This window comes from Prionailurus viverrinus, chromosome D3 (assembly GCF_022837055.1).
Source record: "Prionailurus viverrinus isolate Anna chromosome D3, UM_Priviv_1.0, whole genome shotgun sequence".
Taxonomy (NCBI): domain Eukaryota; kingdom Metazoa; phylum Chordata; class Mammalia; order Carnivora; family Felidae; genus Prionailurus; species Prionailurus viverrinus.
In genome coordinates this window covers 36,494,909-36,514,796 of record NC_062572.1, presented here as the reverse complement: position 1 = coordinate 36,514,796, position 19,888 = coordinate 36,494,909, and the positions used below count along the sequence as shown (strand labels likewise).

At 38.9% G+C, this 19,888-nt stretch overlaps 2 protein-coding genes across 5 annotated transcripts in view; both read left to right on the top strand.

Moving 5' to 3' along the window:
• NDUFV2 (NADH:ubiquinone oxidoreductase core subunit V2) overlaps positions 1-6,021 on the top strand; it is a 30,983-nt gene extending 24,962 nt beyond the window's left edge. For both annotated transcript variants that reach the window (XM_047827351.1, XM_047827350.1), the window contains 2 exons: positions 1,394-1,470; positions 5,866-6,021. In XM_047827351.1, the coding sequence (XP_047683307.1) occupies positions 1,394-1,470; positions 5,866-5,959 (171 nt within the window). In that variant the 3' untranslated portion in view covers positions 5,960-6,021. The remainder of the gene's footprint in view (positions 1-1,393; positions 1,471-5,865) is intronic.
• Positions 6,022-10,449: 4,428 nt separating this feature from the next.
• The window catches only part of ANKRD12 (ankyrin repeat domain 12), a 126,271-nt gene continuing 116,832 nt past the window's right edge, over positions 10,450-19,888 (top strand). Inside the window, exon 1 of one of the 3 annotated variants that reach the window (XM_047827346.1) lies at positions 10,450-10,811. The gene's annotated coding sequence lies outside the window, so the exon portion shown is untranslated. Of the gene's footprint in view, positions 10,812-11,222; positions 11,292-19,888 lie in introns of those variants that run through there. The other 2 variants (XM_047827348.1, XM_047827347.1) reach the window with 2 other exon arrangements.

The following is a 19,888-nucleotide window of genomic DNA, read 5'->3' as shown; positions in this document are numbered from 1 at the left end:
TGGTTAAGTGTCTGACTCTTGGTTTCGGCTAAGGTCATGATCTTACCATTGGTGGGTTCAAGCTGATAGCATGGAGACTGCTTGGTATTCTCTCTCTCCCTCTCTTTCTGCCCCTCCCCCACTCTTTCTCTCTTTCTCTCAAAAATAAATAAACAAAATAAAACAAAAAAATAACTGTAGGCTCTACCAAATGAGCCAGCCAGGTGCCCCCAGGGCAGTTAACTTTTCTGGAACTCATTTGACTGGTGGATAAAATGAAATAGTCACATAAACTTTGATTGGCTCCTGCTTAGGAAAAAAAACAGCTGTGAAGTACATTTTGAGGATAGTTGGGTAGATTTTCAATATGGACTTGACATTTGATTAAAGAATTATTGTCAGTTAGGTGTGGTGACATTGTGTTATTTAGAAGATGTTCTTATTCTTAGATTCTTAGATGTCTGCTGAAGAGTGAAATGCCATCATGTGTGCAGTTGCTTTCAAAATGGTGCAGCACAAGGGTGCCTGGGTGGCTCAGTCAGTTAAGCATCAGACTCTTGGTGTTGGCTTAGGTCATTATCTCACAGTTTGTAGGTTCGAGCCCCCCTTCAGGCTCTATGCTGACAGCTTAGAGCCTGGAGTCGGCTTGGGATTCTGTTTTTCCCTCTCTCTCTCTCTTTCTCTCTCTTTTTCTCTCTCTCTGCCTCTCCCCCCCACTTGCTCACACTTGCAAGCTCTCTTTCTCTCAAAATAAACATTAAAAAAAATTTTTTTTTAATGCCATCTTTAAAAAAAACCAAACACCTCAAAATGGTGCAACCCACAGCAGGCGGGGGGGGGGGGGCAGGTTATGTGCATTAAAATGCAAATATGACAAATTAAAAATTATTGAATATAGGTGGTAAGAATATGGGTATTCATGTATAGTTTTCAAATTTTCATAATAAATAGTTGGGGGACATAAAATCATTAGATGAGTTAAAGATTCCTTCTGGCTTTGAAGTTTTGAACATTTGTTGAACCCTAAGCAATTTGAAAGCAGTGTTTTATTTTTATAAAAGTTTAATCATTGAACAAATATTAAAGAACTTCGATGTGGCTGGGCACTAGAGATGCAGTACTGAATCATGATTTCTCCAGCACAGTGTCATAAAACATTTTCCTAAGTAATTAAACAGTTTTCCGGGGGGGTGGTGGGGGGGTGGTGGGAATGGGAGTATAGTTTAGGCATTTCTCTTTAATCTTTCCCATTCTGTTTTGAGCGTCTTTTGGTTAAACCTAGGGTATAGCTAGGCACATGGGCATATGTGTCTATGTGTTTTAATTGTATTTGTTATTTTATTATTTAAAATTTACACAGATTTCAGTAGTAGGAAATAATTTTAATATGACTTTTATTTATTTATTTTTTTAGGAGGATCTGACACCTAAGGATATTGAAGAAATTATTGACGAGCTCAAAGCTGGCAAAATTCCAAAACCTGGGCCAAGGTATGCTTTTATTTCTATAAAATAAATTTTAATGGCTTAACCTAATGTAAACTTCATTTTAAAATTTTATTCCATGTGTTCATAGGAGTTGTCAGGTGCTTTGGATAGTATCAAAACCAACTTGTCATCTAAAACAAGTTTTGTTTTTTTTTTCCCCCCTCTAAAACCCTATCAGATAATCCTCTGGTATCTACTTGAATATTTAGAGAGAAGGGAAATTTACTAACAAATAGAAATCTATTCCATTGTATCAGAAAACAAACTTTTCTTTTCCTTCCTCAAGTTAATTTCTTGCATATATAGTATAATGAAAGAGACTGCAGTGATAGTAATAACCAAAATATAGTTATTCTTTAAATTGACCAAAGCTGGCTAGTTCTTTTTTTATTAGTATTTTTATAATAAAGCTCTCTGCTCAGATACATAAAACAGGTGCTCATTGTGAGTCATTGAGTAACCAGAACAATTAAACTGGTTCAACAGTACCTGATTTTGGAGTACCATTACCAGGTCTGCCCTAGCCAAAATCAATAAAAGATTCAGGTCTATAAGTGGTTTGGAACTGCTTTTTTATATTTTTAGTAAATGATCGCTAGAAAGGAAATATTCAACTGATGGTAAGACAATATTTTGACATTAGTTAAATTTTTGTGCTAAGATTGTTATTTTCATTTTTCTTAAAAATTTTTTTAATGTTTATTCATTTTTGAGAGAAAGAGAGTGTGAGAGTCAGGGAGGGGCAGAGAGAGAGGGAGACATAGGATCTGAAGCAGGCTCCAGGCTCTGAGCTGTCAGCATAGAGCCCAACGCGGGGCTTGCACCCACAAACTGCGAGATCATGACCTGAGATGAGGTCGGATGCCACCCACGCGCTCTGTTATTTTCATTTTTCTTTAAGTACTGAAAATAACTTCTAAACCTTCTCTCAATTATTAATTACTAATTAAGATGGGGTGCCAGGTGGCTCAATTGATTAAGCATTCGACTTCGGTTCAGGTCATGGTTTCACAGTCTGTGAGTTCGAGCCCTGCATTGGGCTCTGTGCAGACAGCTCAAGAGACGAGCCTGCTCCACATCCTGTGTCGTCCCCCCCACCGCCCCTCTGCCCCTCCTCCACTTGCACTCTGTTTCTCTCTCTCTCTATCAAAAATAAATAAAAAATTTTAAAAAATAGAAAAAAAATTACTAATTAAGAGATAGAAGTTGTTTTTTGGTATGGTTTAGCTAAAATTAATTTTAAATCCAGGGCGCCTAGGTGGCTCAGTCGGTTAAGCATCCGACTTCAGCTCAGGTTATGCTCTCGCAGTTTGTGAGTTCGAACCCCGCATCGATCGGGCTCTGTGCTGACAGCTTGGAGCCTGGAGCCTACTTCAGATTCTGTTTCTCCCTCTTTCTCTGGCCCTTCCCCTCTTGAGCTCTGTCTGTCTCTCTCTCTCTCTCTCTCAAAAATAAATAAACATTAAAAAAAATTTTAATAAAATTAATTTTAAGTGCAATTTGAATTCTTCATAGTTTTCTAAAGATATCTTAAAATTTGCAGAATTCTATGGGATGCAGATATTATGAGATGTAAAAATATATAGGTAGGGCACAATGCATATATAAAGCATAGGTCATTGCTGACGGATAAGTCTAGAATGTAAAGTCATTTTTGTTGTTTTAAAAAAAAATTTTTAATGTTTTTATTTATTTTTGAGACAGAAAGAGACAGAGCATGAGTGGGGAGGGGCAGAGAGAGGGGGAGACACAGAATCCGAAGCAGGCTCCAGGTTCTGAGCTGTCAGCACAGAGCCTGACTTGGGGCCCAAACTCACGGACTGTGAGATCGTGACCTGGCTGAAGTCGGACACTTAACTGACTGAGCCACCCAGGCGCCCCCATTTTTATTGTTTTATACCAAAAGTAGTGGGCATTGGTGGATATATCTCAGCATTATTAAAAAGATAAGCATTAAACTTTCATTAAGTACCTTTTCTTTAAAAAGTACCTTTTTAAAAAAAATGTTTATTTTTGAGAGAGAGAGAGCACAAGCGGGGGAGGGGCAGAGAGAAAGGGAGACAGAGGATCCAAAGCAGGTCCCAGGCTGACAGCAGAGAGCCTGATGTGGGGCTCAAACCCACAACTTGAGGTGAAGTTGGACACTAAAGCAGCTGAGCCATCCAGGAGCCCCTAAAAAGTACTTTTAAGCCATAAACAATGTACAGAAAGGTCAAGTTTTCTAGAAGATAAATGAGTTTAAAATGATGAATTACAAATCGTGTTGGGATGGCTGAAAAACCAGATTTACCTTTTAAGTTGTAATGAGAACAAAGTAATTAATAGATGGCATTTTAAGTATAATGCATAAAGCAGATGTTTTTTATGAAGTGAAAGCCCTAGTGTAAATCGTGAATGGAAGGGCTAGATTGCTGCCTGTCTGGTGTTCTGAGGCATATTTACAGATAAAATGAGGGGAGAGATGAGATTAGTAGATTAAAGACAATTTGTGGGCTTTACCAGAGGTTGTAACAGCCTTCATAGCGTTTTTTTTGTGCATTTTGTGAAGGGTGAGGGAAGGAGAAAGTTGGCAGGTATGACAGACCATTGAAACCTTTTCTCCCCCTTAAGTATGTCATAGGACTGTAATTTACGGAACAACTAGGAAAATGGACCAGATTACTCTTGAAATTACTTTCTTATATAAAAATCCATAATTTCTTGAAGAGTTCAGACAGTGTGCATGATTAATTCTCTCATTTATTGTTCTCAAAAACCTCAGTTTTTATAATCTTCCTAATTGGTCCTTTGTGTTGGTAAAGAAGGTAGATGAGCTTAAACCGTAGAGGGGACTTAGTAAAGGGAAGAAAGTTTTCCAGAATAATTATTTCATTGGCAGTTAAAGAGCAGCCGGTATACCTGTGTTACTAGTTAACGTAAAAAATTTACAAAGCCAAATACTGTTTTTTATTAAAGTGTGATCTCCTTTTGCCACTTACCCTACATTAGTTTTAGGTTCTGTCAGTTCACAGTGACGTTTTGTTTTTATGTTTATTTATTTATTTTGAGAGAGAGGCACGAGTGGGGGAAGGGCAGAGGGAGAGGGAGAGAGAGAATCCCAAGCTGGTTCTGTGCACTGTCAGCAGAGAGACCAACATGGGGCCCGATCTCATGAACTGTGAGATTATGACCTGAGCCTAAATCAAGAATTGAACACTTAACTGACTGAGCCACTCACACGACCCAATAGTGACTTTTTTTATCTCATTTTCACAGTGAACTTGTAATGCAAATAATACTTAATTTCTGACTTTGTAGGCACTCTTCATTACAATATACTACTTAGTTACTTGCACTGTGTAATGTAATATCTTAAAAGATCATAACATTATTAATGTGGTATCATTGTCCTGTCCCCTGAACAAAAAGTAATTTCCTGTGGCTGTAAAAAGACCCTTGTAAGATTGATGACAGAATTTAAAGGGCAAAGCAAGGAGTAAAAAGATATAAATTGAACAGTTCTTTAGCTAAAATATATGGCAGGAACAAGGTAAATTAACAAAGCTAGGGAATAGGAAGGGTGAAGTAGGAGGAGGTGCTAAGCTGGGCTCTAGCAATGGAGGTCAGACAGGGGCAGAGTTGAGTGATTACTTAGGAAAGTATGTGTGGGGGTGAAAAAAAGACAGGTTCTTCTACCTCTGTGCTGCATTAAGGACCTGTTCTTGTTTTCTTTGTGGCTGTGGTAGCCACCCTAGTCTGGAACCTGTTTTTGAAAAGTTACTACTACTGATAGAGCTTTTAAAAACATGAATAGAAATATACTTTGTTTTCACTGCCCCTAAAGGATACCCTCCTAAATCTTCAGATTCCCATTTCCTTCCAATTCCTCTGTTGACTTCCAAACATATGTATAAATTTGTTTTCCCTTCTGTTCACTATGGTAGATCTCAATTTAAAATAAAATTCAGTTTAAATAAAATTCAAATATAAAAAGAATAAAATGTCCTCTGGGTTTGTTATGTTGCAGTTCTTAGCTCTGATCCTTGGGCAGATGCTGATCTCCTCTAAGCCTTGGTTTCTATATCTGTAAAATAAGGCCAGTATCATTTGACTCATGGCATTGTTCTAAAGGTTAAATGAGCTAATAATATATGTACGCTCTTCAATACATGGGAACTACTAGTAACGTGTTACTTTTATATCTTTCATATTTATGGTGAGTTTTGGATATGTCCATTTTCATACTCAAGTTTAGAAAATCTTGCAGCAGTTGAAATGTTTGAATTAAATAATCCATGCTAATTCTTGGGTGAAAAATAGTTACCTAACTGGGTTTTGTAAAGTAACAGTTATTTTCTTAAGTAAAGATTTATAAATGGTAGTTATTAATAGTCAACTTAATGTTACTTTTCTTTTCAGGAGTGGACGCTTCTCTTGTGAGCCAGCTGGAGGTCTTACCTCTTTGACTGAACCACCCAAAGGACCTGGCTTTGGTGTGCAAGCAGGACTTTAATTTATATTCAACTGTAAATATGTCCCAGGAGGAATAAAACATGAATCTTCTATCTACATAAACTTTTTATATTATTTGTTCATTTCATTCATGGCGTATACCTAGCAACTGGCTGCTATGAGTGTCATGTTAATACTAGTACCATTTTAAAGTCTTTTGCTATCTGTGGCTAACTCTAAAGACAGTATCACATAATCTAGTTAACAGTCATTCCAGTATTTCCATTTTCAAATGCCAGGTCACTTTTATCAATAATATTAGGTTATTGTGAATTTCACATGTATTTTGCTTTTCCATCTTTAGCTATAGCCAAGTTTTAAAATGGTTGTTCTACAGAAAACATTTTTATATTTACAGCATACAGTTTTTACTGTATTTCCAACTGGTAAGTGACACCTCAGGCAGACTGTAGGTGTAAGGAGGATAAAGTAGTTGTCTCTAGAAGTACTCTTTATCATTTTTATAAAAGGAAGGTAGAAAATACTTTGATATTATTGTATACTGCACACACAGTCTGAGTTGGAAAGAGCAGTCAATAAACAAAATAGACTCTGGTTGAATGCATATTTCAACGTAGAACAAAGGATAAAACCTTTTGTGTATTATTATATCCAGTTCAAGAAACTAGCTATTGTACATTAGTTGCAAGTTGAAAAAAAATGTTTATAGCTTGTTTCAGAATTTCTCAAAGTCATTGTTTGGCTGCTCTTATGACAGATTAATCAGTCACTAATAGTAATTATGATGCTTAAAAATATCATTATTTTCAAGAAGATCTTTAAAAATTTGTTTTTATTTTTATCTGAGAGGGTAAACAATAACAGTAGTTACACAAGTGGCATAGAAAGGTAACACAATGAAAATACCTCTCTTCTATCCTCTTGATTTTCTACTGACTTTTGTAAAAATGCCTTCTATGTTGACATTTTTTGTTTTGTTTTGTTTTTACTTGGAAAAAAGTTAGGAGTGGGGAAGCTTCAGATACTGGGTGAAAAAAAGACATTAAGGATATGCACTGATTATCAATTTTTATGTAATATTTTAGAACTAGAAAATTCACTTTCAGTCATTATAATTACAGACATAATATTATACCATTATCAAAACATATTCTGTAGTTCTTACATCATCAGTTACATTGTATTGTATCAGTATATATTAGGATTTTGAGTCTTGCTTAATCTTTTTGCCTATTTCTCTTAAAAATTGTATCAATTTTAATATAAGAATACTGGTTTAAATGATAGTTTCCTGATTAGCTTTTAAAAACACCTGCCAGGTAAAATTTTATTACAGTAATCCAACATGGTTTCAAAATGTATATGAACACACTGATTAAAATTTCCTTGCCAGTTTTCAGAGATGACTGCTGTATCCTCGCCGATTTCTCAAACCTGTAGGGAGAGTTAGGCATCATTTGTGTGTTTACTATCACTTGCTCCCTCATTGCCTCTTCTCAGTTCCTAGCTCTGCTTTTTTTTAAAAAGGGTATTTGAGGAGGAAATCTTACTATTGTTTAATAATAAAAATAAATCAATGTATCATTCTCCCTAATGACAAAGGATCTATTACCAGTTTTTTTGTAGCAACTACTGAAAGTTGGTAGTGAAAGCTACTGATTGCTCAGAATTACTTGCTGTAACTGGATGGGGTCACTGCTCCAGAAAATCCTACAGCACATAATAACAGTTATGTAAGAGTTTTCACTGCAAAGGTATTACATATAGACTAAGTCATATGATAAGCTATGATCTGAGATTATACTTTTATTACATTCATCTTCCTGAAATACGGCAGGAGTTTTTGAATGATCTGATATATCTGGATGTAATGTAGCAAAACATAAAGATAGTTGATTCTAAAGTTGTGAAGAACTAAGTACGTTGGTGGGAAGGTAAATTTTGCAGAATGGCTTCTGATACAGATACCAAATACAGTTGACTCTTGAACAGTGCGAGGGAGTGGAAGGAAGTTGGAGCACCAACCCACCTCTCCAAATTGAAAATCCTCATGTAACTTTTGACTCCCCCAAAACTTAATAGCCTACTGTTGAGTGGTAACATAGTTGATTAACACATATTTTCTGTTATATGTATTATATATACTGTATTATAATAAAGTTACAGAAAAGGTTAAAAATAAAATACATTTTAATACGGAACTTCTCAAAAAAAGTTCTATATGAGTAGACCCATTCAGTTCAGACCCATGTTGTTCGAGAGTCAACTGTGGAGAGCCTGGGTGGCTCAGTGGGTTAAGCATCTGACTCTTGGTTCATGATCTCACGATTTGGTTTGGTGGGTTGGGCCCCCCAGCAGGCTCCGTGTTGACAGTCCCTCTGCCCCTTCCCCACGCGTGGTGTGTGTGTGTCTCTCTCTCTGTCAAATAAACTTAAAAAAAAAAAAGTCAATTGTACGCCCACTTTAAGTGCCTGCTTAACTTTGGCTAAGACTGAGGTTTAATGCTTGCAGTCCTTGACTGTTTGGTCCTATTCGGAAAATAGGTATTTTACCCATTTGCTGAAGATGGATTCCAGGACTTGAGCCAACAAAAGACAGGGATATACAATTAAAAGTCTTAATTAGCAGCTTACTAACCTACTAGCTTGTAGATATGGTTTTCTTCAGACTTTTCTTGAGACCATTATCCGTAATATCTATAATTATGTCTTGATTTACATTTCTAGTTTCACACTGAAAAGGAAAATAAGTTATAGCTAATATGTCATTTACCACGTATAAATAGGGGCTTCATTAAGAAATGTTTTTGCAGCTGAATTCTACAATGAGCTCTTCTACAGGTAGTGTCCCATCGAGTGTAGCCAATGCCTTATGAATCTTTCATATATTCAGTGATTTTAATAAGGTTGTACGTGTAGTTGCCACAAATTATGGTTAATTTGCTTGAGCAAATTAAAGATTAGCTACGTTTCAATTCTGAAGTGAGGCACTATGGAAACTGCTATAGAAATAGCAATTGCCATTACCATCAATACTAATGGACTTTCTTTGACAGTAAAATGAGAACTCAATGACTTGAAGAGATGGCAGAGTTGGTGAAATTTTTAGTGGATCTCTGTATTTCATGCCGTAAATAACGCATATTAAAGGTAACAGTATTCCACCTACAGCCATAAAGTGCTCTTTTACTATTCATATTGAACCTAATGTTTTATAGGTGGGAGAAATCAGGAACCTAGGAAGGGAAAAGTGCAAGTTTATGCTTTATATAATTTGTTGAGATTTAATGTTGTGTCAAGTCTAAAGTGTCAAAACTGTGATTAGTGACATAAACGTGTAACTCCATTAAGTCACAAATACGTGCTGTAGTTGTAAATGACAGCTTACTATGGCAAGGCCAATATTAACCATGAGGAAGGTGGTTTCCGTCCAATGCGTAAACCCCCTTTAGTGCTTAAAGGCATTCCTAAACTGTCGCAGATTAGCCTTGATGTAAATAAAAAGCGTCCAGAAGTTTAGTCAATAAAATGGTTTCCCTCTGATTATGTAACCCCCTTGGTGGTTAAACAGAGGCATGTACGAACCGTCGCAGACTAACCTCGATGTAAATAAAAAGCATCCGAAGTAAGTTCCCGCTGCTGGTAAGCCAAGACCGTAAATTTTCCTCACGCACTCTACTCCAGTATCTGACTAGTTCCCCCTCAAATACTATCTCGGATATGGAGAAAGGTACTTGTTTCTCTAAAATGGTTACTCGAAAGTGTGAATGGGAGAGAGTATATCCTGGGGTTCTCCATATCCCCGCTGCAGGTGCACATTAAGGTGCTTTCAAAACTGGCACTGGGGCCCCAGCTGGCGCAGGTGAGGGCGGGCGCGTCGCTGCCCGGCCGAACTCCGGCTAGCGTCCCCGTCCCGCGGGCTCCGACGCAGGTGCTGCCCAGCCGGCGCGCAAGCGCACTGCGGCGTGGACGTGGGCGCCCAGCCGCGCCCCGCGTCTCCGAACACGTTGGGGCTGGCCGTTTGCAGCTAGGAGTTTAGGGGGCTGACTCCCCGCCTCTGCCTTTAGACCTATCTTCCCGGGTTCGACCTCACAAACTCTCCCACCCGATCTGCAAAAATAACAGAGTATGTGAATACTCCATGTCCAGCCTCTTCGCCGCCGCCGCCGCCATTTCCAGAAGTTTCCAGTCACATCCACTGCCATGGTCGCCACAAAAAGCGACCGCAGAACCCGTCGTCCGGGCAGCGTCAGCGGAGCCTATTCTGCTTTCTAGCTCACCCCCAGATTTTCCCCTCTCTTTTCGGGCCGGTGACGGCGAAGGAAGACGGTAACACCTGGGTGAGGTGGTAGGCGGTACGAGCACGTAGAGGAGTTCCGGCCTACACCCCCGCCGCCTCCCACTTGGTACCTTCCGACTGCCCCCGCCCCGCGGCTCGGGAAGCTTCTCCGTAGAACTGAAAGAGCGGCGGGGTAGCGGGGAGGGGCTGGCGGAAGGGGCGGGCGGGCGCCGGGGGCGGGGCGGTCACGCCGCCCGTCCCGTGCCCGTGGAGTCACGTGCCTACGTCGTAGCCAATCGCCGGGCGGCGCTGTCCTGGGAGCGAGGAGGCTGTGGTGAGAGACGGACGGAGACCGGAGATGTTTTCAAGCCCGGCCTCCGCGGGGTTCGTGGCGGTTGCAGCGGCGACGAAGACAACGACAGCGACGGCAACACCGAGGCACTCGTTCAGGGGGTAAACCCTCCTGCGCCGTTAGTGCCTTGGGTCCGTGAGGGTGAGGGGGGCGTGGCGACAGGCGAGGAGGAAGGAGGGGCGCGGTTTCGAGCCCCGTACCCGGCGCCTGGGAGGAGACCCCTCAGTTCTGCGCTGCTCCCGTCTCCCCTCATCAGAGCAAGGTAGGGGACGCGTCCTGCCCACCCTGTCTCGTGCCGCCAGGCCAGGCCAGGCCCAGCCCAAGGCGCCGCCGGCCTGACAGTGACAGGCCGTTAGTGGCCCCGGCGCGGGTCCGCTCCGCCCGTCGCCGCCCCTCCAGGAGTCCTCAGAAGCTGCGGCGCGGCCGGGAGCCGCCAGCAGGGCGGTGGTGCGGGGGGATTCGGCGGGGCACCCCCCCCCCCCCCGCCGCCGCTCTCGGGGCTGGGCTGCCGCCGCCTCCCGGAACATGGCGGGGCCGGGAGGAGCGTGTGCGTGCGAGTGTGCGAGTGTGCGCGGCCCGAGAGGGCGCCGCCGGCGTGCTGCGGCCGGACCCGGCGGGGCGGGGCTGGGCGGGGGTGGGGGCGCGCCCGGCCCGTCGCGCGCGCCCGCCGGCCCGCCGTGAGCCAGGGTGCGGGCGCGGCCGCGGGAGACCGCTGCGGCCCCTCCTGGAGAGAGCATCGGAGGTACCGGGGTCAGGGGGAGAGGAAGATGAAAGGGAGAAGGGAAATTGCCGCTTTGATAGTCTCAAGGGAAAGGAGAGCGGCACGCTGCAGTTATGTCTTAAATGCCAGTGTACTCTGTCCTTGCCGCATTGGGCAATGGGTTCTCTTCATCGTTCTGCAAGTGCCCATTCGAATGGTGTTCGTAGACCCTTGGAGCACGTCAGATTCTTAGATCTCATTTTGAGGGGTAATATGATGTGACGCATCCTCAAGGATCCCAAAGCGTTGAATAAACGGTTGTACAAAGAGGTTACCGAAGCCCAGCTGACAGCTGTTTTAATAATAACAGTAAGAAACAGTTTGGGATGGGAAGTTAACACTATTGCACCAGTTGAAACCGTAGGAAACATTTTAAGCTGTGTACTCTTTGACATTGTAATTTCCACCGGACACCCGCGGGTGAAATGGGTTACAGATTCAGTGATGTGTAAAGCCTTGGAATTATCTGTAATCCCGAAGTTGAAATGAACCTGTGTTCTTAGTCATGTGCTCCTTTTTAATTTTAAAATTTGTTTACGTAAATTATGAAGGAAGGTGAACTGGTAAAATAGCTATTCTAAAATAAATTGACTGTTTATTAAAAACATATGCTCAAGTAGGCTGTTCAAAATCTCGGGCACTGATCTGTTTCAGTTTCTTCAATCATTGTACAAAGGCTTTCCTGGAGATTAGCTCAGAACTGGCAGAACATATGCTCTATTGGTGCCAAGTGGCTTAAAAACAAAATGAGATAGTGTTGACTGTATAAGATCAAGTCATTATATTTGAGCTAAACGCAAAAAATAAAGATTCATGTTTCTCCAGGAGATGATAGGCAAGAGGAAAAGGTTTTACTTCTTAAAGATCTTTTATAGTTAACACAAGTACCAATTAAATGTCTTTTAAAGGAAGGTATGCAGCCACCTTGACTAAAGTCAAGCTATTCAGGGATGTGTTCTATTTTAGGGGCATGCAAGGTGTTAAAGGGAACTAAAATCTGAGTATTAAGGGGTATTCATGGAAGGTAAAGAGTTAAAAAAAAAAGAAAGAGGGTACCTTTAATGTTTTTTGTCTCTGTGATTTCCATAGTTGTTTAGTATGGTTTAATGAGCAAGCAGAGCTGGGAAAGTGAAAATCTTGGGTGTGTATTCCATGAGGAGTATTTGAGATAGAATAGAGAGAACTAAAATATTCTGATGAGGAAAGAACTTAGGTAGGTGAAAAAATATGTTCAGTCTCTGGTTTTAGTTCTTGAATGTCAAGGGAAGGGGAAAACAGTTGAATTTTGTTTGGAGACAAGTGCCTACTCAGTGGAATGAATTTAAAAGGAAGATGTTTTTATCAAGGTGTTTATATATGTGTGTGTGTATATATATGTGTGTGTGTGTATATATATATGTGTGTGTGTGTATATATAATCCTATAGAAGTTTTTGGAAAGTGTGATATTCTTTTGAGGTAGATTGTAGAAAATGGTAGTCAGTGGGCTATTTGAAAAACACTTTGTTGGAAAAGAGGTTTTTATTCTAAGGAATAAGAAGAATAATAGTAAAAATGTTCAATTTGTTGGTATTGACTGGTAAAGTTTTTCATTCTCCTGTTTTAAGAGCATTATTTCAGTCTAAAAAGAGAATGATTTATGAGATTGCTTCCATCATAGTCCATAAGAGGTTAAACTGTTTTCTGTATATAAACTTGATACTGAAGCAACATTTATCAGAAAGGCATGAAGAATTTGTTTAATAATTGCAATAGTTTGTTTAAGAGCTGTTCACACACTACTTTGTTACTTGGAGTTTCTAAAATTAACATCAAAATGTATTTGTAAAATGTATTGTGTAAAGGGTAGAGTCATGGTGATTTGTCCTTAGAACTGGAAGGGACTTCAGATTTTCTCATTTTACGGATGAGAAAATAAAGTCCTACTAAAGTGAACTAACTTACATAAGTCAGTACAACCTAGTTCAAAAAGTCTGTGGTTTGGGCCTAGAGATTCCTTTCTGTGAAAATGCTAATTTGCTCCTTTAAGAAGTAGTTTTTTGGAGTACTGGAAAGAATATTGAAATATAAGCAAGAAAGCCTCAGTTAAAATTTTTGATTTAAAAGTAAAAATTCTTGATTTATTACTTCCTAACTGTGGTTTTTGACAAATTGCATTAACTTTCAGGACCTTCTTAATCTACAAAAAGTCATTTTCCTACATAATTTACAGGGATGGAATAAATGTGATTACATATGAAAAGCACATGGTATATTGTAAACTTTTATACATATAAAAAGTGGTGATATTTTAAAATATCTGTGTAACAAGGTGTCTAGATCCCTAGGTTTTTGCTTAGCCTTAGCTTTATTGTTTCCAGCACCTGCTGTTTTACAGATTATAACTCCCTGTAGATACATTTTCTGATCCCCACTTAGATCTAATCTTAGCAAAGCCTCTTATGAACATTTTAAATATTGCAGTTGTTAGAGCCTGACTTCCTCTGGAGAATATGAAGTTTCTCCATATAGCATTTGAAAATATTCTCATTTACACTCATGCATGCATAATCTGTTTCTTTAACAGTGGCTTTTTAAAAGTAATAGTGAAAGTGTCTTAGTTGCAGTGTTAATTTGTCTGTTGCTAGTTTCCACATATGGCAATAACAGGAGATAATTTCCTTTGTAAACTCAGCTTTGAATGGTTGGTGTTAAGGTTATCTTGTAGATCTAAATATGTAGAAATGTTAATGTTAAATATGTAAAAGTGAGTTTTTGTTTGTTGGCTTTTGCTGTTTAAAGATCTTGCTTCTAGTGCTTTGAATTGATAATACTGGAAACCAATATAGTACTATTGTTTATTGTAGTATTACATATTTTACCTGTAATCGTGAGTTTGAAGATTATGATAAATACTTCTTAAGCACTTAGAATGTTCAAAGTTCTAAGTGAAATATTTAAGATAATTTTCAAAATAATCTTGTTAAACAGATACTACTATTATTCTAACATATGGCCAAGATAATAAGGCTTTGAACTATTATGTGATGTGTATATATTCATAGACCTGAAAAAAGTGACAGACCGTATTGTTCCCATTCTTAATCATTTGTTTGTGCTCTGCCTCTAATTAAGAGTGTTTAACTGATTTTGAAAAGTTTTGAGGCAGAGTTTCTTTAATTTCAGATTTTGTGAAAATATCTGGAGGCCAGCTATTCTACCTTCTACTGTGTTGGTCAAAAAAAACAAAAAGAAAGTAAATACCTTATGAGATTCTTGGAAGGTAGGCAGAAAGCCTTTTTGTGAGATGCTGAGGTAACTGTTGGGTTTTTTTTTTATGTTGTCAGAAGCAAATTAATCTCCCCAGCTACAGAAGGACTACAGTTTTTAACGTTACAAGAGGTGATTTTAACAAACTCCACCTTGATATTGATTCCATTTTTCTAAAGAAACATTTTAATCATAGTTACTATAGGAAAAAGATCACCAACCAAACTCATTTAGGACTTTTGTAAAGGAATACATCCAGCAATAGAAAATTTGTGCAGGTTAGAAAATAGCACCCAATAGGTTTTCCAATTAGTGACAGCCTCCAAAATTCTAAGAAGTTCAGACTCTTAAGTTCTTAGAAAATTAAGGTAAACACAGAAATGCTTCCAAATTGAGATAAGTAGAAGAGATAAATTATGGAGCTGCAAGTTAGAGAGTGGAAGTAATTTCTTTTTCTTTGGCATTTAAAAAATTGTCTCTTTGGCCATTGACTTTATGTTTGCTATTGCACTAAAATTGTTTCAAATATGTAATAGTCTACTCTTCTGGTTTTCGGTTTGTATTTGGGCCATAATTGGGGGAAATACCAGAAATATTAGTGATATCATATTTTCCCCATTTTTAAAGCTTTATTTTTATTTTTAAGTAATATCTGAACCCACTGTGGGGCTGGAACTTAGAACCCTGAGATCAAGAGTCGCATGCTGTACCAACTGAGCCAGCCAGACTCCCTGAATATCATATTTTTAAACTACTTTGTTGCTTGAAAGAGGTGTGTGAGAGAATCATGTAGCTTCTCAGATTTCAGATTGTTCTTCTCCTACATGGGAGTTTTGTCTGCCTCCTGAATTCTAATGGAGAACAGAAACCACGTATGTGTGGTTCTCTCTCCCTAGAAGTATCTATTTTGACTCAGAATACAGTAGTACGTAAGAATTACGATGCTTTGTAGTTCATGAAATACTTTTTATGTGAGATCCTTTGAATTTCACAACTACTCTGAGATCAGCAAAACATTAGGTAAGCTGATGATGTTGAACCATGGATAGGATCCAGGTTAAAATTCCCTGGCAAAATGCTAGACTTTTGAAATTCACTCACTAAAGAGAAGCATTAGTACATCTAAAGGAAGAGAGGAGAAACACACCTACCGTACTTTTTATTTTCTTTTCCACCAAAGGCACATCGTATACAGCTTTCTTTCTGTTTTGTTATACCTCTTCTGAAACTTAAGCAGGGTAGAAGTAAATACTAAAACATTCTTTATACCACTTTACTAACTTGTGGTGATAGTTAATGATGTTGAAGACAAATGAGAAAATTAAAATTTTACAAAATGTTTCCTACCTTAATTTGAACAAAAGTATTACAATTAGGAAGAAAGCCTTGTTACATTCTCTTGTTCTAAATGCTAAATTGTTCTAAATACTAAGTCTTGCAACCTCTGAGTTAAAGTCCTTTTTTATCAGAGTTTGAGTATTTGAAAGTTATTTGGTGATGAAGGAAAAGAACTTTTATTGAGCTTCTGTACTTGAGGCACTGTTAGATACTTGCATATGTTATTTTAATCAATGATGAGAGGAGATACTATCTACTTATGAAAATACTTCAAAAAGTTGTCATTAGAGTATCTCTAACTTTAGATATTTAGATATCTTGAGTACTAGACTCAAGAACTAACTTGAAATTTATAAGTGCTGTATAAATGTAAGTTTGTTACTTAGAGAAGAATTTTCTTATGATCAACCTAATTCATAGATTTATAATGAGGCGGATCATCCTGTGGTGGTTATTCAACCTTCAGAAGTTAACCCTGTCTTCCAGATTTCATTAAAACATCCCAAGAATAATGATGAGTGTTCTCTTTAAGCTGAATTTGAACAGAACAAAAAATACCTTTTTACTGAGTTTCTGTTTGTACTCATATCATTGAAAGTAAACAGGAATGTTTGACAGCAGATTGGCTTACTCATTCTTCCTTTCTTTTGTCCTTTTTCCTCCTTCGTGGCTCCTCCTTCCCCTTCATACACTGATGTTCCCCTGCTTTTGCAAACACCCAGTGAAGGAAACATTACCTATCTATTGTTGGTTGACAATTTAAATTTGTGTTAGTTGATTTAAGTATACCACTTCAATTTCAAGGCTTTTGTCTTTAATTATGGTATGAATACTGATTTTAGCTACAGGAATTTGGATCATTAGCTAATACATCATTTGCATTTTCCCTTGTGTGAATTAACACTTCATATCCTTGGCCATTTTTCTCTTTGTTCCTTCTTACTGAAAACTTCTAGAAATGGCAATCAAGATTTTAAACAATTATTATTTAATTTATTTTTTATTTTTTTTAAACAAATTTTTTTAATGTTTATTTTTGACAGAGAAAGAGAGACAGAGCATGAGTGGGGGAGGGGCAGAGAGAGAGGGAGACACAGAATCTGAAGCAGGCTCCAAGCTCTGAGCTGTCAGCACAGAGCCCGACGTGGGGCTCGAACTCACAAACCGTGAGATCATGACCTGGGCTGAAGTCGGACGCTCAACCAACTGAGCCATACAGGCACCCCGTTTAAACAATTTTTAAAACACTTTCATTAGTGTTTTTAAATTACAGAATTAACATATGCTTATTATTAAAGTAAAAAACCTACAATAAAAGTTAACGATTCTCTAATCTCTCTTTATGGATATTTGTATATTAGAGATTGTTAATCTATATGTTACAAATATTTTTTCTAATTTATCATTTGAATGAAAACTTGCATCTTACATCCTTTTGGCAAACCCCAGAAGAAACCGACTCTCTCCATACTATTAATTTTAAGTTTGGTATTTGAAAGTTATTGAGATGATAACTTATTGAGATGATAACTCTCTGGACTCTTTAATTATTTCTAATCCAAGAATTTCTTCTGCCTATAGCTTTTGTGAACTCAGTAGTTAGGGAGGAAGCACCAGAAAACAGAATTCTTGGAGCATAGGGGAAAACTAGAGTCTCACATTTAAATCCTAATTCATTATGAAGTACCATTTGACTGATACAGGCATAATTACAAGTGTTTTACAGTTGATGTACAGTTTCATGCACTCCTTACAGTGACCTTGTGAAGTTTATCACATTCCGATTTTTATTTACAAAAATTTTTTTTAATGTTTATTTTTGAGAGAGAGAGCCAGAGCCAGAGCATGAGCGAGGGAGGGACGGAGAAGGAGACACAGTATCTGAAGCAGGTTCCAGGCTATGAGCTGTCAGCACAGAGCCAGATGCAGGGCTCGAACCCACGAGTTGTGATTGTGAGATCATGACCTGAGCCGAGGACGGTCAACTGACTGAGCCACCCAGGTGCCCCTAATTTTTTTATTTTCAAGTAATCTTTACACCCAACATGGGACTCATGCTCTACAGACTAAGCCAGCTAGGTGCCCCATATCTTACTCCTGTTTTAGAGATGAGATTTGATTTAAATCTGTGATTGTGTTGCTTCCTCACAGAACTACACCTTCAAAAAATTTGGTGATGTTAAGAGAAAAAAGGATAAAATAATAAGTAAATTTTTAGCCTTTTGGTAAAAAATAATTATTTTGCATTACAGACTATGGATTTCTACGAGGAATGAAAGGTCTTGAATGGTCCAGTCTGAAGTGTGATAGTTTATCTCTGGATATTGAATTTGAAAATAACTGGAATTTTTATCTTTTTACTTCTCAATTTTCAAGTTGAGCAAAGAAGGTTTTAAACTTTTCATAGTTAATACGTTTTTTTTTTAATTTTTTTTATTTAAAATTTTTTTTTCAACGTTTTTATTTATTTTTGGGACAGAGAGAGACAGAGCATGAACGGGGGAGGGGCAGAGAGAGAGGGAGACACAGAATCGGAAACAGGCTCCAGGCTCCGAGCCATCAGCCCAGAGCCTGACGCGGGGCTCGAACTCCCGGACCGCGAGATCGTGACCTGGCTGAAGTCAGACTCTTAACCGACTGTGCCACCCAGGCGCCCCAATACGTTTTTTTTTTTATTAAAAGTTTTTTTTTTTAATGTTTTTATTTATTTTTGAGACAGAGCATGAGCAGGGGAGGGGCAGAGACAGGGGGAGACACAGAATCTGAAGCGGGCACTAGGCTCTGAGCTGTCAGCATAGAGCCCGACGCGGGGCTCAAACTCACAGAATGTGAGATCATGATCTGAGCTGAAGTTGGACGCTCAACCGACTGAGCCACCCAGGCGCCCCACAGTTAATACATTTTAAATAAATGTTTCTGTGAACAGCATTGCATTTGTCATTGTTGAGGCAGATGTTTGGGAAAATATAAGCAAAGACAGGATTATAGTCTTTGTCTTTTTTAAGGGTTTACACTGAATGAGCAGAACATAAATGTGTGAAATAGGAAGACGTTATTCTTAAACATCCAGATTGCTTTCTGGTTGTTATGAAAAGGAATATACCAAACTCTGCAGGGACGTATATCGTGTCTGTCTTGTTCAGTGTTGTACACCCAAATTTCATCACACTGTAGAGTCATCACATATTTATGGAATGACCAAGAATCACCCCAAAGCCAGTGACAGGAGAATGGTCTGATTAGTATAAGAGGACTCAGGGAGAAGGGTAGTGCAGGAGTTTACTAGGATGAGGGGCTTAATAAAAATGAATTTGCGGGACACCTGGGTAGCTCAGTCAGTTAAGCGTCCAACTCTTGGTTTTGGCTCTGGTCATGGTCTCACGGTTAACGAAATTGAGCACCAGATTGGGCTCTACATTGACAGCAGGAGCCTGCTTGGGATTCTCTCTCTCTTTCTCTCTCTGCCCCTCCCCCATAGGTGTTCTCTTTCTCTAAAAGGAAATAAACTTAGAAAAATGAATTTGCAAGATGGGAAACAATGTAATGCAAATTTTCTTAGAAAACAATTATAGCAAAATTACATGAAATTCAGTAAGAGACAAGATCATTGATGAGGTTGTTAAGTTTTAAGGTTTTAGGTCCTTGTGCTCTAAGCACATACCCGAAGAAGACATTATCTTATCTGCCTGTGTGGAACTTAAAATTTAGCATGAAGAGATAGTTACTTTTAAAGCAAGGATCCATAAGTAGGGAGAGGTCCTGTAAACATTTTGAAATTATATTGTGAATCCTTTTTTTTTTTAATGTTTATTTTCTTTTTGAGAGAGAAAGCATGAGTGCGCGCGCGCGCGCGCGCACACACACACACACACACACACACACACATATACATATATATGCAAAGGGGGGAGGGGCAGAGAGAGATGGAAACACAGAATCCAAACAGGCTCCAGGCTTTGAGCTGGCAGCATAGAGTCGGATGCAGGGTGCGAA